The sequence below is a fragment of the Papaver somniferum genome, chromosome 2 (genome assembly GCF_003573695.1).
Source record: "Papaver somniferum cultivar HN1 chromosome 2, ASM357369v1, whole genome shotgun sequence".
NCBI lineage: Eukaryota > Viridiplantae > Streptophyta > Magnoliopsida > Ranunculales > Papaveraceae > Papaver > Papaver somniferum.
In genome coordinates, this window is record NC_039359.1 from 78253582 (window position 1) to 78277096 (window position 23515).

At 37.4% G+C, this 23515-nt stretch overlaps 4 protein-coding genes and 1 pseudogene across 4 annotated transcripts; 2 read left to right on the forward strand and 3 right to left on the reverse strand.

Annotated features, from left to right (window-relative positions):
• Positions 1 to 1162: 1162 nt before the first annotated feature.
• On the reverse strand, positions 1163 to 4537 carry LOC113351440 (ribosome biogenesis protein bms1-like). The gene is made up of 12 exons (XM_026595425.1): positions 4533 to 4537; positions 4260 to 4380; positions 4023 to 4103; positions 3845 to 3937; positions 3619 to 3717; positions 3306 to 3499; positions 2915 to 3086; positions 2736 to 2838; positions 2399 to 2592; positions 1919 to 2149; positions 1587 to 1793; positions 1163 to 1270 (listed from the first exon to the last, which is right to left on the reverse strand). Exons 1-12 carry the CDS (start codon positions 4535 to 4537, stop codon positions 1163 to 1165), a joined length of 1608 nt encoding a protein of 535 aa, XP_026451210.1.
• A 199-nt stretch (positions 4538 to 4736) lies between these two features.
• Positions 4737 to 14662, forward strand: LOC113353595 (annotated as a pseudogene).
• Positions 14663 to 15679: 1017 nt separating this feature from the next.
• Positions 15680 to 17725, forward strand: LOC113348123 (eukaryotic translation initiation factor 3 subunit D-like). Its single transcript, XM_026591828.1, has one exon. The coding sequence runs from the start codon at positions 15762 to 15764 to the stop codon at positions 17433 to 17435; it is 1674 nt and encodes a 557-aa protein (XP_026447613.1). The 5' UTR covers positions 15680 to 15761; the 3' UTR covers positions 17436 to 17725.
• On the reverse strand, positions 17613 to 19503 carry LOC113348124 (non-functional NADPH-dependent codeinone reductase 2-like). Its single transcript, XM_026591829.1, has 4 exons — positions 19069 to 19503; positions 18582 to 18828; positions 18288 to 18467; positions 17613 to 18160 (listed from the first exon to the last, which is right to left on the reverse strand). The coding sequence occupies exons 1-4, from the start codon at positions 19380 to 19382 to the stop codon at positions 17936 to 17938; spliced, it is 966 nt and encodes a 321-aa protein (XP_026447614.1). The 5' UTR covers positions 19383 to 19503; the 3' UTR covers positions 17613 to 17935.
• Positions 19504 to 20823: 1320 nt separating this feature from the next.
• On the reverse strand, positions 20824 to 23273 carry LOC113351442. Its single transcript, XM_026595426.1, has 6 exons — positions 22959 to 23273; positions 22469 to 22854; positions 22293 to 22377; positions 21719 to 22212; positions 21503 to 21587; positions 20824 to 21348 (listed from the first exon to the last, which is right to left on the reverse strand). The coding sequence occupies exons 1-6, from the start codon at positions 23271 to 23273 to the stop codon at positions 20824 to 20826; spliced, it is 1890 nt and encodes a 629-aa protein (XP_026451211.1).
• Between the last annotated feature and the right edge of the window lie 242 nt (positions 23274 to 23515).

Sequence of the window (23515 nt, forward strand, 5' to 3'; positions counted from 1 at the left end):
TACCGCAAATCCCAATAACCGTAAATGGAGAGACTTGGCTTTTCGATTCCAATACATAAAAAGCGCAATGCGAGAGTACGTAAAAGTTAGAAATATGGTGTACCACTGTCATCCAAGAGCTCCTCCTAGGGAAAACGTGAGTAATGCGATCATTTTTATACATATGTTAAAAGTTCACATACTAACATTTAAGAATTCATTGAATTTCAGCTGGAGTGTTTCAACGGGCTATGGAGAATTCTTAATGGGTAAACTAAGTTCATTCACCACAAAGAATATACGACGTTGTACCGACGTGCTCGGAGGTTCATTGACGAGCATTTGATGTGTCAAATTCTAGAATTCCCATACTGAATCCTATATATGTAGTGCGCTGATTTCCTAAACTATATAATGAATATTTTGTTTCTGAAAGTAAGGCATCATCAGATTATATAGACATATAAAAAGCGATTCTTGGAATCGGTTTTTGTGGATATTGGTCAAACTCCGATTCTGGGTTGACAGTGTTATTTGGTTTAAACTCAATCCAGAATCGGTTTACAAAATCACTAACATCAACCGATTCTGGATCGAGTATTTTGAAAAAAATCTTAAATTTTTGACAAGTGATGCATTAATGAAAGTTAATTTTAGGATTAACTTGATTAAACATTATTTAATAATCCGAATTAGCACTAATTTAACAAGGATATATTAGACATTAATATAAATAACGGATAAGAGGTTTCTATGAATTATTTCTTAATGACCCTATTTTTCATGTAGCTATAGGCCCCAATTAAATGACATATGTCCCAATTTAGCCGGGTTTTATAACAGTGTTTTCAAGAATGATTGATGACATTTTATTACTTCACTGATTGATGACATTTTATTATATTATTATAATAATTCATTCTTTCAATTCAAAAAGAAAATGCAACTCCATAGTTTTTATGTTTGCTAGTTAGGCGGAAAGACCTTGAAGTACTGGGTAATCTGGAGGTACTGCATGTCTATCATCCCCAACTGATATCAAATACTTAGAAGTTACCTGATGATAGTGTTGGTTTCAAAAGAAAACCGGAGTTAAGATTAGTTTAAATACAGATATTTTAATGCCAGATCCACTCATCTGTAATAACAAAATAAAAAAGCGAATAGATAATCCGATTGAAAACTATTCCTTCACTACAAATAATAATTTAGGTCTCTTGATCAACCACCTATCTTCTTCTTCTTGACCAAACTTCCATTTCAGTGTACTTAAGAACTCCTTTGTGCCAGCCTGCAGAATGACATTTACATTAGAATCAATAAAACTGATCAACACAAATATGTATGCGATTTGGACATTGACTTGAGAGAAACAAATCCTGACAACTCTATAACCCATTAGTGAAGTTCTTGAACTCTTAACACACGAAACAGCTGGAAACCAATATGGGAATGACCACAGTAATTCTGCTCATGCACAAATTTCAGTAATTCTGCTCATGCACAAATTTTATTACAGCATGGATAAATGGATGGCCTATTTGCGCCATAATTTAGGTAACAAAAGTAACAATACTCGAGCATATACTGAAGAGAGGTACACTAACCTCGTTAACCTTCCCCAGAATTCCACTCTCAGTCTTAACTGTAACATCTTTATACTCCTTAACTTCAAAATCTGATGTAAACATGTCCTTGATGAAAGCAGTCTTGCTGATGATCTTGCAAGGAGTTCCGACCAATGTCTTCACAGATAAACAAGGGGCACGGCTAAAACCAATTACTTCACCAGTTGCTAAAATACGAAAAGCTGCCTGTGAATTAAAAAGGAAGCTAAATATAATAAGAATCCACTTCATAAGCAAGAAAAAAAAATTAACTGAAGGACAATCTCATTACCAAGGAAATATAAATAAATGGAAGATAGAATACATCAGACCTTGTTATCTGCCAGACTCTGTACAGCAACGACTCTAGTTCCATTAGTTGCAAAAGGACCCCAAAACGTTGCAGAACAGGGCTTATCTTCAGGAATGAATTCGAGAATTTTACGGAAGTCTTCCTGGGCATAGAGAGGTGACGTTTGGTACCTTCTCCAACCAACGGAAACAATGATAGGATCTCTTGCCTTCAATGATTTTGTATGCAGACCGTGTCTCTCAAATCTCTCCTGGAAAAAATCACATAATACATGAAAATACAGGCAGATAGGCAAATCCTAAGTTAGGTTGCAATAGACAACAAAAATATTCTACAAATGAACTACACTCAACTATTCAAATATCAAAGCATGCACATAGAATCTCTTCCTTTTTAGCAATTACACAATTAAATAGAAAGCGAAGATTTCATATAACAGGGACAGGTGCTAAGAAATGGTATCCAGTACTAAACTAAAACTTAGAGAAGGCACACTGACCGAGATACTTCCATTAAAATTCTCTTCAGGACTGATACCTCCAATGAGAATAGGCCGACAGGGATCATGATAATTGACCATCTCAGAAGGAACACTGAAGACCTTAAGCATTAGATAAGACCCCATTCTGAAAGTATCTTTCTTAAATCGAGTTTCCTGAGGAAGAACGCCGTCTTTGTTTATATTATCTGCATCTGAATCGAAGTATTCATTGCAACATAGAATATGAGAATACACCGTCACCTTTCTACTGTCTAGAAGATAGATACGCATAACTGTTTATCTCAAGCAAAGAGTAAAACAAAAATATTTGAAGTGGGTACCTTCATATCATTGCCATCAACATCTCGTACAGGGGGAGTTTCACCTAGTACAGGGGGAGTTTCACCTACGCTTGTAACGTCAGCTAAAGGGAAATCATGGATGCCAGCAATATGCACCTGCCAAAACACAGCTAAGTTACTCAGCCAAGTACAACATGTGGCAAAAGAAAGAAAACTAGTGTAAAAGAAGTACCTTTGTTCCATTCTTGATATCACAACCCCGGAGATACCCATAAAAAATTATGTCTCTATTGCAATTTTGATCCAGTCTTAATCTAGAAGTGACATCTTCAAAACGATCTACCAGCACATAAGGATGTGCAGCTCGCGATGACAACGGATGGAATTCCATACCCGATATGAAGCTTGCCAGTTAGCAAATATCATGATCCGGATACCTGCTCATCACAAGCTGGATAAGAAAGCATGTCGTACATTCCTTGAACTTACTATCTTATTCCTTTTAATCTTTTCATGAGTCCGTTGGAATCAAAAATAGGCTAAAAATTGTAGGCAAAATGCCAAGGTGTTAGACATAAGAACTTAATGAAGCTAGTTAGATATGTTCGTTCAAATATACTTACGTCTTGTCAACTGGAGCAGATACACAAAATATTTGTGCTCCTTCATATATTTCATTCCTGAAATCTTTTTTGAAGTGCGCTGTCCGTATCTCATCGTTATCTTTTTTATTTTTAAAGCAGTCAAGATGTGTAAACACCCCCATCACCGTGGGCATGCCGTGAACTTTTAAAAGGTTAACAAACTCGAGCGTTTCCTGAAATCAACAAATGCATTGGTTTTATTAAAACAATAAAAATACACTTGACAGAAGTTTGTAAGCACCCATGCCGAATGTTATAAACTTGTGCATCACAAACGTAAAGTGTAGCATACCATTTCATACCCAAAACTAACATCGATGACGAATATCACTGCGTCAGCATACTTTGCGGCACCAATCATGCCATTGACATTATTAGGACACTCCACAAACTGTATCCGTCTTTGTTCACGTAACAAAAATACACTCAACCAAAAGCACCACGAGACTGTGAAAGTAATATGTCTACAAACTATCGATGTGGTCTAGTTAAAATAAGTCAAGGCCATGAAGAAGTACACCTGCTACGATCGTAATGGGGCCTGTGATATCAGCGACATCATGCTTGGTATAATACTTTACAAGAGACTTAATCAACAAGGACTTTCCAACCTACAGATCCCATATTTAAGCCCTTAAATTTTCAAAAACGGATTTCCAGTAAAAACACTAATCTCAATCACACACTGATAATTACCTTGGGAGGTCCATGAACTACAATAATATATGGAGCAGGTTGAAGAATTGGGACTTCTGTCTCATCATCAGTAGATTCGTCCTACAACAACAACAATAATAATATCAATCCATAATACTTCAGAACCAAACAGCCAGAAAAGAGAATCTCCCTCAAAACTTGTGCTTTCATTGCATTCAACGGAAAGATGCAACTATTATCCAATTCAAGGTAATTTATGGAAAAGAACTTCATTACCCCAGCAATAATCTCGTTAAGAAAGGAAACCCGATCTTTCTTTGGGAACTCTCTTAGTACGTCTCTTTCGCAAGTCCCGGTCATCACCACCATCAACATTAACTCCACCTTCTTCTCTGATCTGTAGTGTCAGTCATCATCACCACAATGACACAATTAAAAAGAAAAAAACTCTATCTCTCTCTGAAACTTTTCTTAATTTCATCAAGCAACACATGTATATATGAATTCTTAACATCATTCCTTGGAATTCAATTCATGGAAGTGGATTACCCCATAATTGAATTCCTAGGATTAAATTATTTGAGCTAAGCGTAGATTTTTTCTTTAAACACTAAAAAGGAAGGAAAAAACCTAGATCGAATAAACAAACCTGGAGTTTCCTCTTCCTGTTGATTTTTACAACAACAACAATAACAACAACCAGTTTCTTTAACTGTTGTTCTGAGTTTCTTTCTAGGGGTTTAAGGAACTACAATGGCGGTTCCTTCTTCTAGTTCTCAACCACAATCTCACAAGTCACATAGATCTCGTCAAGCTGGTCCTTCATCTGAGAAAAAGGATCAAACTAACAAATGGAAACGGGACGACGCATCTCAAGAGCAGATCACTCACAACCCAAAAGTGAATTTTCTTTTTCGTTACTCGCTGATCAGTTTTTATAGCTTGATTGTTTGTAACATTGGTTTAATTATGTATTTTCCTTTATGCAACTGTAGGCATTTGCATTTAACTCGTCAAATAAGGCGAAGAGATTACAATGCCGAGCTGCCGAGAAAGAGCAACGCAGACTTCATGTTCCGACGATTGATCGTGCCAGCTCCGTATATTGTTGTAGTGCATGGACCTCCCAAGGTAATTATGTGATAGCTGATGGTTAATTTGATAATTAGGTTATGCTTCGTTCGGTAATAGCTGATTAAACCTCCCGTGGTTGGGGCATTTTTGTGTTGCAGGTTGGCAAGTCCCTATTGATTAAATCGGTAGTAAAGCATTACACCAAGCATACTCTAAATGAAGTTAAAGGCCCCATTACAATTGTATCAGGTATAATTTGCTTGTGGTCTTGAATTACTCAATCTACATTCGCCTATCGTTTTTGATTGGCATGGTAATAGTTTTGTTTGGATGTTCTTGGTAGGTAAACAAAGGCGGCTACAATTTGTGGAGTGCCCCAATGATGTTAATGGGATGATCGATGCTGCAAAGGATGCTGACTTAGCATTATTACTAATTGATGGAAGTTTCGGGTTTGAAATGGTAAGTTCTAGTGAGTTCTGAGTGAGGTTTTTGTATGAGTTAACTATATTCCAGTATCCAGTTGTATCTGCAGTCACATTCTATAGTTACAGCTCTAGGTTCACAGTACTTACTACCTGTTGCATCATTTTTAGATAACATTCAAGTGTTAAATACCTCTGGTCACCCATGCTCACCATCTATTACAATTCTGGAGTTCATTCTATTGATAATTTCCTGAATTTTGCGAAGATTGTTACACGTTAAGAATCTTAAAAAGTTAATAATCCTGTCTCGCTATCAATCTACTGTGCAATTTCATGTTTCTTTTGTTTTCCTTTCCGCTTGTTTTCTGGGTTTGTATGTTTTATTTCCATTAAGTTTATCATGATAGACATCTTACCATCAATGAAGATAATGAAAATGATGGTGAGTCCAGATTGCATGCCTATCTCTCCTTGCCTGACACTCTAGTTTTCTCTCATTAAGAACCAATGTCTCTGACTTTGTTGGTTTGGAGTAAAAAACTGCCTAATAGTTTGGCCCAGTAGCTGATACTTAATCCATCCATCTTAATGGTTTAAGAGGTTATTGAGCTCTTTCAATTATTTTATTCACACTCCCCGAGCATCTCAATCTTGTCTTTGCCTATTTGGTGAATCATGTTTTTAATTTAAACATTTTTTCTTAAGAGGCCAATCACCATGTTTTTATTTTAAACATTTTTTCTTAAGAGGCCAATTTATTTCAGATCGTTATTCAGTTTTCACAAACACTATCTAAGTCTTACATGGTTCTTTACCAGAGCTTTACTTTCTTTTTTCAGTTTACTTCTATATAATGACACCCCATTTGCCCGTGTCAATATCAACATATACACTCGTGTCAAACACTGGCGGTTACTCATACATTCTAATTGTAGCTGTATGTTCTTGTACTCACTGTAATTTTGTTTGAATACCTATACTATTCTGTGAATCTGTTTTAATATCTTGCATACATCTGTAACTAGAAACTAAATCACATTTTTACTGAAACAAGTAAGTATGTATAACTGTATTTGTACAACCTTGGCCCCATTTTTGTTAGCTGACAATGACAGACACCTTATCCCAATATCTGACATCAATTTATGTACCTGTATCATTATTACGCAAAACTCAGCCTTTGTTCATATTGGAATGAAAGTTATTATGTCTATGGATAAATGTTAGAATTTTTTTTCTTCTGGTTGCGTTTGTTACTTGAAGTAGTTTCATTTTTTTAAGAAGCTAGTTACTGGAGTTTTCTTATGCTGGAAAATGCTTTTGCTGCTATTACAGGAAACATTTGAGTTCCTTAACATGTTACCAGTTCACGGCTTTCCAAAGGTTATGGGGGTGCTTACACATCTGGACAAGGTCAAAGATGTAAAAAATCTTAGAAAAACCAAGCAGCACCTCAAACATCGTTTCTGGACTGAAATCTATGATGGAGCAAAACTGTTCTACTTATCTGGTCTCATCCATGGGGGGTAAGTTTATCTGAAATGAATATAGCAAAGCAGCACTATGTAACTCATTTTTCTGCTGTATACCATTTCACCATACTATTAGCCAATTTGAAATTCAAGGGGCTCGACAAAAGAAAATAAAAAAAACTGGAACAGTAAACTCATAGAAAGCTGCTTGTCCATCATGTTTTATATCGTGTCTATGATTACAGGTATGCGAAACGTGAAGTTCACAATCTGGCAAGATTCGTTATGAAATTTCATCCTTTATCATGGCGAGCTGCACATCCATATGTGCTGGTAGATCGTTTTGAAGATCTCCAGATAGAGTGCACATGGACAAAAAATGTGACAGTAGCATAACTTTATATGGTTATGTCCGAGGTTGTAATATTAAGAAAGGAACCAAGGTACTTATTTAAGCCAGATTACCTTGGCTACCTCAAATCTCAGTATAATTTATTAGTGCATTGAATGGCAAACATCCTTTTAGCTCATCAGGCTACATGAAGAGATGACCTCTGTCAACACATTCTTCTTGTTTTGTTGCTTTATCATGTATCATAGCGTATTGTATTATGTTTGTTCTGTTGATTGTTATGTTAGTACGAGAATATCTAATTGATATAACATACTTCTGAATAAAATATTGATCATGGTTTTACACACAAGCAGAAACACATTCTCATCCAGTTTGTAATTTTGTTCATATTTTATAAACCTGTAAAAGACCTGCTTAATGTGAGGAAACAAATAAAAAGTAATTTCTCTATATATGCCAAAGGTAAAAACGAAAATGGGTTCCCTAGGCTTAGATATTTTTCTTTTATTTATTAATTCAGTTAATATTAGTTCTGTTAGCTTTTGATGCTAAGAAAGATGACGGTTAAATGCGAAAGTTATAGTTACGAATCGTATTAACACGTTTTATCTGAACCCCAAGCTTAGTTTGAAAGCAAAATTCCACTATCAACTTGTCGGATTCCCACTATGTGAAACTTCTATATATGCTGTCCAGTTTTTCTGTTGCAAACATATGTACTTGTTGTTTTCCGGTATTGTTTTGCTTGCATTATATGCTACAAGTAGATGGACTGATTCAAGTTCATATCTTCCAGGTGCATATTGCTGGTGTTGGTGATTTCCCACTAGCTGGTGTTACTAGTTTAGCCGATCCATGCCCTTTACCATCTGCTGCCAAAAAAAAGGGGTTGCGGGAAAGGAAAGACTCTTTTATGTGCCTATGTCTGGTCTTGGGGATCTTCTCTATGACAAGGATGCGGTATACATAGAGATTCCTGATCACTCTGTTCAGTTTTCTAATGTTGAGGCAAATGGGAAAGCTGTTCGAAAAGGTGATACTTAGCTCCATTATCTGTAAACTGTATAGCTACTTCTCCACACACCGGTAGTATGATTGTTTCAGAGTAGAAACTTGTTGGATATTAGATGTTTGGAACTCTCATAAGTTTGATGGAGTTTTATATTGTTGGAACTCTCATACTCATGGTGGAGCAAGACTAAACTCACTGAAACTCTCTGATCTATTGATGTGCTTGCTCAAGTTGTTACAGATGGACTCACTGCCTTTTTATAGGCTTTGTTTACCGACCATACAATTCTCTAGATTTTTCTTGACCAAACTAGTTCGACTGACGCTTAACAGACTCTAGAGAATTCTGTTCTCAATTTTATCTTGACCAACTAGTTACACTTTCTTCTTTTCACACTACAATAACCGACTCATTTTTATCTCTAGTTTTCTCTAGATATTTCTTTTAGAGCCGACTCATTCCATCTTGTTCACACTTATTCATTACAAGATTTTATTAAACAGTAAAAGTAACTCTAGATTACGAATTAGTTCCAACACTAAATCCCTTCTGTCAAGCACGTGTTAGTGTTACATAGATTTTCTGTGATCAATTTTTTTGCTTACTGAAATGCTTCTATACTAGGAAATGATCGTGACGTGGGCGAGGAGTTGGTAAAATTACTTCAAGATACTAAATATTCATTTGATGAGAAATTGAAAAACAGTGGTATTTCTGTTTTCAGTAGTAATTCAGAAGATAGACATGAAGGCCAAGTTGCTTTCCTGGAAGGAAATAATGTGTCTGATGATAAAGATGATGTGGATGACGAAGGCAACACTGGCAGAAAGCTTGGAAGTGCTGAAAATGAGGATGATGGTTATGATAGAGTAGGCGATGGCTCTTCAGGAGAAGATGGGGGTGCTGATATGTTACATGATTCTAAGTCTAAGTTAGAAGAGCAGATTGAGTTCCCCAATGGAAGGGTAAGAAGAAAAGCAATCTTTGGAAGTGCTGTTGATCTGAAGGTAGTGACCGCAGTTATTTTAATTTTTGCAAAATAATGAATTTTTATTATCTATTTATCTGGATCACCAAAAGGCCACAATCTTGTCAACATGAGTTTATTTTGATATCTATATGCACTACCTTTGGGATTCTCTGTTCGGTGATTCTTAACGTTCTCGTGGAAATAGATATGTTCATATCAGTTAGTTGATTAAAGAGAATGCAATATATTTGTTTAAGTTCATCGTCACATCACTGGGCTTTGCATTTTGGCATCTGTCTTTGTTTTCCGCCCCTGTCTTTGTCCATGGTTTCATTCTATTCGATATTACAACTCTTTATGCAAGTTACACCTTGTATTTGTGGCGTACTGTCTTAACTCTTGATTCATGTTAGGACTTTGATGATGAAGATAGGGAGGACAACAAAGACGGTGATGGTTGGCATTCATCTGGAGGTTCAGAATTTTCAGATCAGGATGAAGAAGACCATACAGAAAATGGTACTTTCTAACCTTTCATTCCTAACTATACAGTCAATGAAAGTGTGAATATGGAACCGAAGCTTTAACTTACAATCCAATTCCTTTTTCCCCCCATTTTAAGGTTCTCGTAATCAATGCCTGAATTTTTTTGAAAGCAAGAATAAATATATAGGTTTCTATTTGCTGATGCTTTCTGTTGTGTTTCGGTCTTCCGCCTTGTCTTACGTATCTCATAGAAGATGATGGGTTGGGAAATGCCTCCAAGTGGAAAAAATCGTTGATAGAGAGAACCATATCAAGGAACGGTACTAATCTCATGAAACTTGTATATGGGAAATACATGGGGAAGTCAACAACCTCCGTCGGTGAAGGACATGGTAGTCGTGAAGATGATGAAAGTGAAGGTGATGAATTCTTTAAGCTAAAAGGAGAGATGACAAAGGTACTCATATAGTTCTTCTATTAATATAATATGTAGAAGCTACAATTTTTTTTTTATAGTCAACGAATATAAGCTGGGTTGTGATGGGCCTAATGGCTGCTGGGAGGTGTGATTTTAATTTTTACTTCTTGTCAAACTAAAGCTCATCTCATATGCAAATTGTTCTTTCTCCCAATGTTCTAGAATTCAAGAGATGGACTGGAGAGTGATGATGCTTCTTCAGAGGATTTCTCTAAATTATTTGGTGGAAAACTTAAAGACTGGAAAGATGGAGAACTTACTGAAACTATTCGTGATCGCTTTGTCACCGGAGATTGGTCCAAGGCAGCCCGTAGAGCTGTAGCGTCTGATTGAACGGGGACGATGATACTTCTCTTGATGGAGAGTTTGAAGATTTAGAAACAGGAGAGAAGTATGGGGCTCATGTAGAGCCTGATGTATCAACGGATGCAATGGATGATGTTGACCCCAAAGCTGAGCAGCGGAGGCTTAAGAAGCTGGCACTGCGTGCAAAATTTGATTCATATCCTTTCTCCTAATGATATTGCAGTTTCTTCCCCTATCTATCATTGGACTGGAACTGGGAATTATTAACATCCTAAAATCCTGATTAAAAAATCATGACTTTTTAGTTCCTTTGAGTCAGCATGCATTTTCTTCCTAAGATTGTGACCCAGAAATATTTATGTATACCTTAACTGGGATTTACGCGTGGAGGTTCTGCATTGCCAGACGAGGGCACTGAAATAAAAGATGGGTCCAAGTTTTACCGGCCACAAACTAATAGTTCTGATTATTATGACAAGGTAAACTGGCTTCATACTGCAATAAATTTGAGTTTGTGACATGCTGTTGTTAAAATATTTAGATATTGCAGCTGAAGGAGGAGGTTGAAATCCGGAAACAGAGGAATATAGATGAACTCAAAGATCTTGATGAGCTTACCCGCCCGGAGATTGAGGGTTTCCGAACAGGGGCTTATTTGAGGTTGGAGGTGCATTCTGTTCCTTATGAGATGGTTCAGAATTTTGATCCCTGTCATCCTATTCTCATTGGAGGTATCAGTCTTGGAGAGGAAAATGCTGGATATATGCAGGTTTTTATTACTTCTCTAAGTTCTTTATATGAATTGCAAGGCGATTTGCTTCGAAGAATTTTAGTAGTTAGCTATGCCAGTCTGGATTTTCGATATGTTATGCACAACATTTTCTTGATAATTCATGTTTCACCACTCTATTTTGTGTAAGGCTTATAGTTGGATGTGTTAAACCTCACCAGTATGTGACCAACCCGTTTGTTGAATAGACCTATTTGGAGATGCTTTAGCTCATGCTGGAACTCATTTGAAAGAGAAGGTACCGATAGTCATTGATAGTGTTGATCAGAGGGCAGAACAACAGAACCCCATCATTTATATATAGCTTACTAGTCTTAGTACATGTTAGTTAATTTGGTTCTTAACTATGTATCACAATTCTATTTTGCGTAAGGGTTATAGTTGGATGCCTTGAACCTGACCAGTATGTGACCAACCTGTATGATGGCTACACTTAGTTAGACATGCTTTGCTCATGCTTGAACTCGTAAAAAGGTTCACCCAGTAATCATTGATATCTTGATCAGAGGGCTTATGAACAAATCAACCGATTGCCATCAGTTAGTCTCAGCACATGTTAGTTAGTTTGCTTCATTACACGGTTAACTTTAACTCCCACTCCTCCTTAACAGCACCTCTTGCATGTTCTCCTCATTTCGTTTCCATTACAATTGGAAATGCTATTTTTAAAACCCATTGTCATTGTGCAGTTGTCACTCCACTTCGTAGTAGTCTTTTCCTTTTTAAGGATACATCTATCAGCTACGATGCTTTTACAGATCAACTTGTTATGATGCTTTTGAACTTTGTTAAATGGGCGAAAGTTCATTGTTGAATATAATTTAATAGTAAAAATATTATGACTATTTCTTGTTAAACTGAATAATCTTTCATTGTCTCTATGATCACGCACTTTGTGTGTCTGTTTGTAACATGTGTGCAACGGACTTCCTTGTTTCTTTCAGGCGAGACTGAAACGACATAGATGGCACGGGAAGGTATTGAAGACAAGAGATCCAATCATTGTTTCAATTGGTTGGAGACGTTACCAGACCATGCTCGTTTATGCCATCAAAGACAGCAATGGAAGGCATCGAATGCTTAAATACACTCCCGAACGCATGCACTGTCTCGCTACGTTCTGGGCCCCCCTTGCACCTCCCAATACCGGAGTAGTTGCTCTACAGAGTGTGGCAAACAATCAGGTCTGATGTATTCTACTTGAACGGATTATAGTTCTTATTACCAATTTTCGTGTTTAATTTCTGCTACTGATTAGATGGGAGCAATCCACTAAAAAAGTACAGAACTTTATGTTCGTATTACTTATCCCTGACTTCGGGAAAGTATCTGGCTCAGAACCAGAAAAAACTTAATTTATGTACTTTCCTGAGATTTATTTTGACCAGAAGCATGGATGATATGACCTTCTATTGTGCTAGATGATACCTTCAATGATGCAGTATGATTTAAAAAATATACGTAATAGTTTCTCCGCTTGCTGCACTTTTATTTTGTTTGCTGAATGGTTTGCAACTGCTGTCGTACTTGAATTTAACCATGCCACGAAGATAGTGAAGAAAATCAAGCTAGTTGGAACTCCCTGCAATATCTTCAAGAAAACTGCTCTTATCAAGGACATGTTTACATCAAATCTTGAAATCGCTAGGTTTGAGGGTGCAGCAATTCGGAGGGTGAGTAGAAACATATCCGTTTCCTTTGTGTTTGCTCTTGCATGTTGCTAGTTGTATCTAAGATCTAGGACAATAGTTTCCAATCCTTTTATTTGTTAGTTTCAACATTGATGCTGTATTAGAAGATCCAGATCTCCTGTTGAAGCCAGTTTCTCGTGTTTCTAATTGTATTATTATTGGCAGGCCGCAAAAGAAGAGCTTGGCAATAAACCCAAAAGGAAGGGAGGTCAAGCTAAAGAAGGAATTGCTAGATGCACATTTGAGGACAGGATTCTTATGAGCGATATTGTTTTCTTGCGTGCTTGGACTCAAGTTGAGGTTCCTCGCTTCTTCAACCCATTAACGACGGCCCTGCAACCGCGTGACGTGTCTTGCAGCTCATGAGAACAGTAGCTCAGCTTCGGCAAAAGCATAATCTCCCTATTCCTGTTAACAAGGATTCACTCTACAAGGTTGCCTCCAAAAGCGAACTCAGAGATGGTTTTAGTGCACGACTTCTAAATTCTCAATTTTCGTATCTGACTTTTGTTTTTTTCTTGTGTACAGCCAAATGAACGGAAACCACGAAAGTTCAATCCGATGGTAATCCCAAATACATTATTAGCTTTACTCCCATTTGAATCAAAACCCAAGGATCTTCCTCGTAAGAAGAAGCTTGGAAAGCTACATGCTGTTATCAGAGAACCCAGGCAGCACAAAATTTCGTGCTTTTGTCACTCAGCTTCAGGTGTTGAAAAAGGAAAAGGTATGGACTTCTAGGCTGATCCAGCTACCTCCCATAATATTTGTCTAAAATTGCAGCCTATGTAGAATTCCTATATTCAGTATTTTGGAATGTCATGCTTCTTGAATGCAGCCTGTTGAAATGGAGAAATCAGCAGTCTTATGATCACAACTCAAACAATTCAGTTTATTTCTTTTTTTTTACCTGTTTAGTTGGTTAGGCCCTTTAGGCAAATGATCAGATAAACTGGAGTTACTATTCCTCTTTCCTGACTTTGTCTAGCAATCTTTTAGTTGACCCGGTTTTAGATCAAATGTAGACAACATTATTTGTGCGTTCTCAAGATTATCCAGTGGATAATTGAATACATTGATGACTTGAGCAATGTAGTATATGGTATGTTATCTAGGATAGTGGATATCCTTGCAGAAGTCGGAACCTGTTTCATGAACATAATTTATCTGTGCTTCCTAGTAAATAATTTTCCACTGTCAGCCTGTCTTCTTCCACCTAATCTTGCTCTTGAACGGACCGCTAATAGGGTAAAAATAATTACATTGAGAAGATTATATTTCAGTAGAAAACTTTGGTTCCCATTTTAACTGTTTTCTTATGGGTGTTATTGATGGCTCTGCTAAAGCTCTTACCAAAATATAGTTATGTAATGTATTACTCAGTAGCTTCCAGTCAATATACCGAAGTCAGTCAAGTTGCCTCTAATGTGGTTGACACTTACTGTACAGATGAAAAAGAAGAAGCAGAAGGAAAATGAGAAAAGAAAAGCACACGAGGCGGTGAAGGCCAAAGAAGAACTGATATCAAAGAAGCGTCACAGGGAAGAGAGAAGAGGGAGGTACAGAGAGGAAGATAAAGCAAAGAAGAGGAAAACTCGTCAAAGTTTAGAATCATAGCTCAAAGATTTCTAATTAAGCATGTTTGATGAATATTGAAGACAGTCCATTTAAAAGAAGGTCAGAAAGAACCGTCTGTTGACTGAAGGAATAGATGGTGGTGGTCAGGTTTTCCCTTCCGACTTCTTTTGATATCAAACGTGAAACATCTCATGAACGAAGACCATCATCATCTATATAGGCCGTCTATAATGCGTGCAGTGTATTTCCTTTAGCTTGAAATTTTGGTTCAAGCTTGAACTTATCCTTTTCAATATCAGGTTTTGTTAAGTGTTTAATTATCTCTACATTGTTACCGCTAATACACGTGAAGTCAATAAACCCTACAGTGCTATATGGATCATTGTTACTAACTTAGAAAATGCTTAAGAATGTGTCGACTGTCGAGTCATTGACTGGCTTTCTACAAAAGAGAGAAAGTGACTAGTGATAAAAGAGCATTTTACTTGTTGCTTGCGTCCAGTAATATTGTTGCTCCCTGTTTTTCACATAAGAACGGGTGTTTCCATACATAATTGAGCAGGCTTTTTTTTTGTCAGTGGACTGGAAGTTCAGTTTTTGTCTCAACTTTCAAACTAGTGCCATCACCCACTCGTGTACAAATACAATACAACGAACACGACTTACATCATGTCCGTTTCTTTTCTGTTGGGTCTGACCATCTGAATCTACATGGTGTTTGTTTTTTTGAGTCAGATCCGACTCATTTGACTCAAAAATATAAGACAGTAGCATGGTCAAATGAGTTGATGTGCATTTTATTCCCGACTCCAACGGTTTCTAGTAAGGTGTTAGGCCGGAGTCAGATCTGACTCAAACTAGAAAACATTTGGCATGATATCTGGCTCATGCCGAGTAAGAACTCGACGCTGAATCAGCAAACAATATAAACAGCTTGCGCACTCGGTGCGTGCGTGATAGCGAAGCCCGTTTGTTACAGAACCGCATTGCTCATCGTATAAAAAACGAATCACCTTCCTCAATTGAACTTCGTCGAATTGCCCGATATATATGAAATCTGGGAAACCCTAAAAAACCTACTCCTATTAATATCCTCCTCCATCTTCCATCACTGAACATTACCGATCAAGAAAAAAAGATGACAGAATTCGAAGTAGGCGCAGTTCCATTCAACGCCGGCGGTTGGGGACCACCGGAAACACCATCGCAACTCCTCCCAAATCATCCACCAAACGTTCCTTTTCTTCCTTTCAATCGTTCTGAAAAACTAGGTCGAATTGCAGATTGGACTAAAAACTACAACAACAACAAAAACCGTAACAGCGGTCAGGGTTCCGTCTTCGATTCTATACCTTTTGATGACGATGATGCTGCTGCAAATCCGTTCCACGAAGTTATTGGAAAAGCACCAGCAAGACCTAAGTTTGTTCCGAGATGGAGATTTCAACACCAACGTCAACTTCCACAGCGTCGTGACGAAGAAGTTGAAGCTAAGAAACACGAACAAGAGAAAGAGCGAGCTAGACGTGATCGTCATTACAATCGATCTGGTAACAAAAATAATCATAATTCTCGTCGTGAATCTGTAGTTTTTAAATCATCTGTAGATATTCAACCTGAATGGAACATGTTAGATCAAATCCCGTTTTCGAGTTTCTCTAAATTATCGTTTTCGGTACAAGATCCTGAGGATTTATTAATCTGTGGTGCTTTAGAATCCTATGATCGTAGTTATGATAGGATTAACCCTAAGAATGAAAAACGTTTGGAGAGGTTTAAGAATAGGAATTTCTTTAAGGTTACTACTACTGATGATCCTGTTATTCGTCGACTCGCGAATGAAGATAAAGCGACTGTGTTCGCTACTGATTCGATTATGTCTACATTGATGTGTGCACCAAGATCTGTTTACTCTTGGGATATCGTGGTTCAGCGTGTTGGGAATAAGCTGTTTTTTGATAAGAGAGATGGTTCTCAGCTTGATTTGTTATCGGTTAATGAGACTTGTCAGGAAGTAGCATTGCCTGAAGCTAAAGAGGATATTAATTCGGCTTATTCGTTGAGTGTTGAAGCTGCTTACATTAATCAGAACTTTTCGCAGCAGGTTTTGGTTAGGAATGGTAGTAAGGTTGAATTTGACGAGCCAAATCCATTTGCTGGTGAAGGTGAAGAAGTTGCATCTGCAGCGTATCGTTATAGAAGGTGGAAGCTTGATGATAATATGTTTCTTATAGCTAGGTGCGAAGTTCAGAGTGCTTCGGAAGCTAATGGACAACAATCGTTTATGACCTTGAATGCTCTTAACGAATTTGATCCGAAGTATTCAGGTATTGACTGGAGGAAGAAGTTGGAAACTCAGAGAGGAGCAGTTTTGGCTACTGAACTGAAGAATAATGCTAACAAATTGGCTAAGTGGACTGCTCAAGCACTACTGGCAAGTGCTGATATGATGAAATTGGGGTATGTTTCTAGAGTTCACCCCAGGGATCATTTCAATCACTCAATTTTATCCGTGGTTGGATACAAACCTAAGGAATTTGCTACACAGATTAACCTCAACACTAACAATATGTGGGGAATTGTCAAGTCAATTGTTGATTTGTGCATGAAATTGAAGGAGGGGAAGTATGTGCTTGTTAAGGATCCGTCAAAACCGCAGGTGAGGATTTATGAGGTTCCAGCTGATGCCTTTGAGAATGATTATGTGGAGGAGCCACTGCCTGAGGACGAACAAGTACAACCTCCCACAGAGGAAGAGGCTCTAGCTGTTGCAAATGATGTGGAAGATATAGTTGAAGAAGCTGTGGTGTGAAGTGGCACTTCAAATGGCAGCACACCTATTAAGATAACTGAGGTTACAAATTTACTCGTCAGCATTGCAGAATGTAGCTTCCTACTCTGCTATATCTTTTCGGCGTAAATATTTTGAATCCATGAGCGCGCGGTCACATGCTATTCTTATTTTTTTTGACTCTGAAACAAGAGAGATGGTAAATTTAGACATCGTTTTGATGGTAGTTAAATTTTCAACATTACATTCTGTCTTCAATTTTAATTTTGATTCTTAATCAGAGAATGATAGTGAAACTTAAGATTTCTGGACAATACATTAGCATGACTGAGCAGTTGGCAAACAAACCAAAATGTCATGTCATTCTGGAAATGGATTTTTCATGCTGGTGGATGTGGAAGACCGGTTTCATGCTTAGCACTAGGCTTTTTCCGATCTCTTTCAGTGAGGCAAATGATTTATTAGAGCATTGTGTTGCATAATCTGATTGTAGGATTGACCTATAGAAAAACCATGTTGAATCAAACTTCTCCGTCCCAGAATTCTTCGACAGTCTTGAAAGGTGCTGTTTCTGAGACAAAAATATCACCTGGAAGTCCTCTTCTCTGTGGGATTTTGCTTATCCTTTCCAGTTCATCTTCAGTCAGTTCCCAATCGAAAATCATCTTGTTTTCCTTCATCCTCTGCTCATTGAAGCTCTTTACTATAAGACTAACTCCTTGCTCGTATACCCATCTCAGACACACCTGAAACTCACACAGTCAAATTTCAGTTACAAACAATAAGCTCTCCATAAGAAATTCGTCGCAAAGACCAATTTTTTTTTTACTTTATTTTACGCTACAAATATATGAGGAATATCCAGTACAAAACCTGTGCATGAGTTTTCCCTTTAGCCTCAGCAATTTCATGCAGAACTCGCTCCTCGTAGACTGCATTAGACCCCCACGGGGTTCCCCTGGCTCCTAAAGGTGAGTAGGCAGTGAGTATGATAGTGTTAGCCTTGCAGAAGTCCCTCAATTTCAAGTTCTGCCAAACTGGGTTCATCTCCACCTTTTGAATCGAATACAACACCAATATAAACAGCGTTTTGAAGAAAAAATTAACAAATAATTAATCAAGATTTTGTTTCAGGAAGAAACTGGAAAAAGAGAAATGAGAGCTCACTTGGTTAACAGCTGGAGGGATGTTAGCAATGTCCAAAATGGTTTGAAGCTTCTTACAAGAGAAGTTGCTGACACCAATTGACTTTGTGAGACCCAGCTTTTGACACTCTTCCATAGCTGCCCATACAGACTTGTAATCCATTGGAAGCAAAGCATCCTTCGGTGGCGGAAAAACAAGCCCTGCAGCTGGTTTTGTGCTTATTGGAAAATGTATCAGATATAGATCAAGGTACTCCAACTTCAAATTCCTACAAAAACAACTTATAATCAGTCCGACTCCATCGTTCATCAGTCTAGGAGCTGAAATTTCCACTCACTTTCTTAACTTCTATATCCCTTTAACAATCCAATCTACTAGTAGCAGAACAGAAGTAGTAGATTTTTTCAAGGGAAGTTTCTACTGCTGGCAAGCTAGTGATTAACACCATAGCAAACACGTTACCGTTGTGCATCTATGTATAACAAATTAAGTGTGTAGGATATGTTACCTTAGAGAGTTCTGAATAGCGGGGACGACAAGGTCAGGGTGAGCATCACAGGGCCAGAGCTTAGAAGTGATAAACAGTTCGTCTCGAGATTTTATTAATCCAAGTTGAAGTGCTTCAGCTATAGCTTCACCAAGAAATCCTTCACAATGATAAGAAGCAGCTGTATCAAAAATTCTGTAACCATTCCTGATAGCATTCAAAAACGCCAATTTCGCTTCTTCCGGTTCAACTAATGGGTATGCAGCAGTCCCCATACCTAATATAGGCATCACACTTCCAGAACTCAATGTCACTGCAGGTAATACATTCTCCATTCTTCCTCCTCTCTTTGTCTCTATCTCTATTTACTACTTGCTTAGAAAAAGATAAACTGATTTTTCATTTGGTGCTTATTTGCTTGGGAATGAATTAGTTCTTGTAACTCATCAAAATAGACTGAATGGTAGAGGAAAGATCAAATTATCTCTAACCACTAAAACGTTATCACATATTATTGCACTTGATGTGAATTTCTTGATGTCAATACAACTCTTACAGACCATACACTTCATGATTTTGTTTTATCCTATGTATTGATGCATTAACTTGAAAAAGATATTTTGTCTGACCTGATACGCGGTAAACCTAAGGTCTGATACAAGCACAACCTGAGATGAGGATTTACGAGGGGTATTGTCAAATCAATTCTTGATTGGGATTTTTATAAAAATAGGCCTGTTTTTTTTATGGTTTGCAAAACTAGGCCTGTTTTTTTATTTATTGCAAATTAGGCAAGTTTTGACCAAAAGTGATGAATGGAAAGTTAGCGTCGTTAGTTGTGACTAAAAAGACCTAAAAGTTATTTGAATCGGTTATTGTGACCCAACCAGATGTGTGTTGACTCTGTATACGTCACCACATAGTGCGTGCGTGGCACTGCGTACGTGGCACCGCTTACCTGACACTGCTTCCGTGGCACTGCGTACGTGGCACTGCTTACGTGACAGTCTTATCTTCTTGTCCATAAATGAACATCTCCACAACCACATAAATCTGCTTCTCTTCATTTTCAGATCTGAAAAAATGAGTGGTGGTATGAATGACAAAGCAAGTACTTCAAGTAGTATGATACTGTGTTTAATGTGTGAAATGGAAGAAGATCATGAAACAAAGGCATGTCCATGGATTTATTCAAGGTGCAAACATGTACCTTGTAATGGAGTAAGAGCTTTGTTGAGGTGTAAAACACATGTAAGTAATGGAAGTTGTTCTTGAAATGCTTGAATCCTACCTGCAACTACTTTGAGTGGTTTTCTCAAGCTTCTTCCAATTCTTCAGCACTTCCAATCAAGCTTCCATCATCTCATGGTTGTATTGCCTGTGGAGATGACAATCACAGTGTTACAAACTGTCCACTGAAGCTTTAAAAATGTTTTAAAGACCACTGCAACTCTCAATTAGAACTGAAGATATGCAAAAATCAACATAATTTCAACACATCATACCTTGTGTGCAAGAAGAAATCATGTGATGCATTCAGATGGGCTTCAATGCTCTTGTCATTGAAAGCAAAGAAACAATGAAGGGTAAAATGTATGAAATATGCAAGGAATTTAAGAAAAAACTGAAAATGTAGCCTGCAACAATTTTATAATAACCTAAATTTATTTTAATTTCAGAACTTGCATTGTCTTACAAAAGCATCCATTCATACATTCACAAAAGATAACCAAATTGAAACACAAAATCAACCAACACAAACATAGAATCAGATTTTCATGTACTTCTTTGGTTTCTTCTTCTTTCCCTTTGGATCTGCAACTGTGAAGGTGACTTTGTTGTTGACAGATCCAACATGTTTGTTATTCTGATTGAAAGAAGGTTGAGAAGAAGGCTTCTCTTACTCCCTTGGCCTGATTTTGCAGCACCTTGTTTAGAAGACTCACTAACACATGTTTTGGAACTGTTGTTGTTCTTCATTACATCCTTAGCAGTAGTAGATGCACCTGCAGAAGCACTAACAACTGGTTTCTTTCTGTTGTACTTCCTTTTTGATGGTTCAGGGACATAAGTAGATGATGTTGAGCCATCAACACAGGTTCTAGGATTGTTTTCCTTTGGATTCTTTCCAACCTCTCCACCACCACAAGTTACTGCATAGTGACCATAAACTCCACACTTCTTACACTTTCTCATTTTCTTCACACTTCCAGCTTCATCATAAGAAGGAATCCTCTTCTTCCTTGGCCTTCCAGTTTTCCTTATGATAACAAGAGGATTAATGAACTCTACCAGTATATTCTACACAAAGAAAGAAAGAAAGAAAGAGAAGATATTGGTTAAGATATGAAACCCTTAAAGGTTGTGTACTATATAAAGCATGTATGAAACCCTAAAAGAATCTTTGTTATTATTAAATCAATATATTTATTTTTAATAAAACTAATGCTCTTACCCAGTCAATTTCAGCTGACAGTGGTTCAAACTCTGGAGCATATGTCTTTTTGTAATATTCCACACTGTACATAGGGTCACAGTAGCTACAACATGAAATCAGACAAGCAGATCCACAAATTATCAGTTTACAAGATTGAGAAAGGAAAAATAAAGGGAACATAACAAATCAAAACATAGGAATGAAACTCTGGAATGAAAAGAGAGTGTGACTTACTCAGCCCAGTTTGGTCTCAAAGGTGTTAAAGCACATACAACATGTTGACAGGGAAATCCCCTCAGCTTCCACTGCAAACAACTACATGTCTTTTTGGGAAGATCCACAACAAACACAGCATCATGAAAACTCTTGACCTCATACACCTTTCCCCTTACATCTCCAGTTAACTCAAACAGATGAGTTAAGTCCTGCATCTTTGTAATAAGCTTCATTACCTTTGGCACTATCTGACCATCCTGCCACTTTTCACATTCATTCCTCCTCTTGAAGAAAAGACCCATCACCAGGCTAGCATATATTTGTCCAAGTGTAATGATAGGCTTATCCCTGAAGGGCTTGGCCATGTTGTTGAAAGATTCTGAGAAATTATTGTTAATGTGCTCACACTTGCTATCATTTGAGAAATGAGATCTAGACCAGCATTCAGGTTTTTGATCTAGGAGATACAGTGCAGCTTTATCATCTTCAGCAAACAATTTATCCATGTGTTGCTAAAACAAACATAAATAGTATCAAACTCATGTTTGTAATACTTGCAATTACATTATATTGTTCTGAGAAATGAGAATACCTGATAGTGTCTCTTCTTGTAACATTTGGCAGCATTACAGAAATGAGTGTGTAAGCTGTATGACTTGAAATTCTTCATCAAATGTCTGCCAAGTAGCCAAGTAATAGTTATTCATTGAACTGATATTGTTAGGAAATATTAAAAAAGGAAATAGATTAACAATAATATAACATTACCTGAAACATAATCTGTGCTCATCCAAGCAGAAGTATTTGTCACAAGCTTCACTAATCCCCTTCTGCTTGTCTGATATAATGGTGAAATGCAAGTCTTCACCCAGTATAGCTTTCAAGTCTTTGAGAAATATCTTCCAATTCTCAATGGTTTCATTCATACACACCATTATACCAAGAGGAACTAAACCATTCTGTCCATCTAGACCTGTTGCAACCATTAACACACCACCATACTTCCCATAAAAATGGCAAGCATCCAATCCAATGATTTTCCTACATCCAACCAAGAATCCTTCTATAGCAGGCTTGAAGCAGAGTGTCATTGACAAGAATGTGTTGTCTGTGCTTCCATATGAGAAACTAGCTACACTGCCAGGCATTTTTTCCTGCAATTACAACAAAGTAATGTTAATGCCATATAATTTGTAATATTAAGTCATGTTGCTCTAACTAAAGACAAACATTAACCATTACAACAAAGTAATGTTACCTTCACCATTTCACAGAATGCATGAATTTTCTTGTATTGCTCCTCATAGCTACCATAAAGATTCTGCAACACAATATTTCTTGCTCTCCACGATGTATGGTACTTAATGTTCACCTTCATTGTTTTGTTGAACTCATTTGCCAGTGACTCAGGATCAGGGATGTTGTTTTTGTTTCCAAGAGTCTCCAACCTTTCCATGTACCAATCAGCTACAAATGTTGGATTTGCACATCTGTTCTCCCCTCTAACATTTCCATTACATGTGTGCTTCAGATTCCAACTTCTCAGAGTAAATGTAGTTCCTTCACCCTTCATAACTCTTCCATAAATGAACATAGGACACTTGGTCTTCTGATTATGAATGCACTTCACCCTAATATTATAGTTGTTTGAATCACTAAACTTAACCTAATGTTTATGCTTTACACAGTAGGCTCTCAAATGCTTCTTGAATGCTTTCTTGCTGACAAACTTGCTTTCGTTCACTAGGCTATACGGATCCACTTGTTCAAAAGTAACTCCTCAGGGAACATCTCTTCAGCTTCCTCCTCCTTAAA

Excerpts from the sequence above, each read along its gene's own strand:
- LOC113351440 (XM_026595425.1), bottom strand. Across the intron at positions 4,104-4,259 it reads TTAACGAGATTATTGCTGGG|GACGAATCTACTGATGATGA; the intron begins GTAATGAAGTTC and ends TTGTTGTTGTAG. Across the intron at positions 1,794-1,918 it reads AGAGTCTGGCAGATAACAAG|GCAGCTTTTCGTATTTTAGC; the intron begins GTCTGATGTATT and ends TTTAATTCACAG.
- LOC113351442 (XM_026595426.1), bottom strand. The coding sequence starts at position 23,273 with ATGAAGGGTGAAGGAACTACATTTACTCTGAGAAGTTGGAATCTGAAG. Across the intron at positions 22,855-22,958 it reads CATTCTGTGAAATGGTGAAG|GAAAAAATGCCTGGCAGTGT; the intron begins GTAACATTACTT and ends TTGTAATTGCAG. Across the intron at positions 21,588-21,718 it reads TTGAGACCAAACTGGGCTGA|CTACTGTGACCCTATGTACA; the intron begins GTAAGTCACACT and ends TTCATGTTGTAG.
- LOC113348123 (XM_026591828.1), top strand. The coding sequence starts at position 15,762 with ATGACAGAATTCGAAGTAGGCGCAGTTCCATTCAACGCCGGCGGTTGG.
- LOC113348124 (XM_026591829.1), bottom strand. The coding sequence starts at position 19,382 with ATGGAGAATGTATTACCTGCAGTGACATTGAGTTCTGGAAGTGTGATG. Across the intron at positions 18,829-19,068 it reads GCTATTCAGAACTCTCTAAG|GAATTTGAAGTTGGAGTACC; the intron begins GTAACATATCCT and ends TTGTTTTTGTAG. Across the intron at positions 18,161-18,287 it reads AAGGGAAAACTCATGCACAG|GTGTGTCTGAGATGGGTATA; the intron begins GTTTTGTACTGG and ends TGTGAGTTTCAG.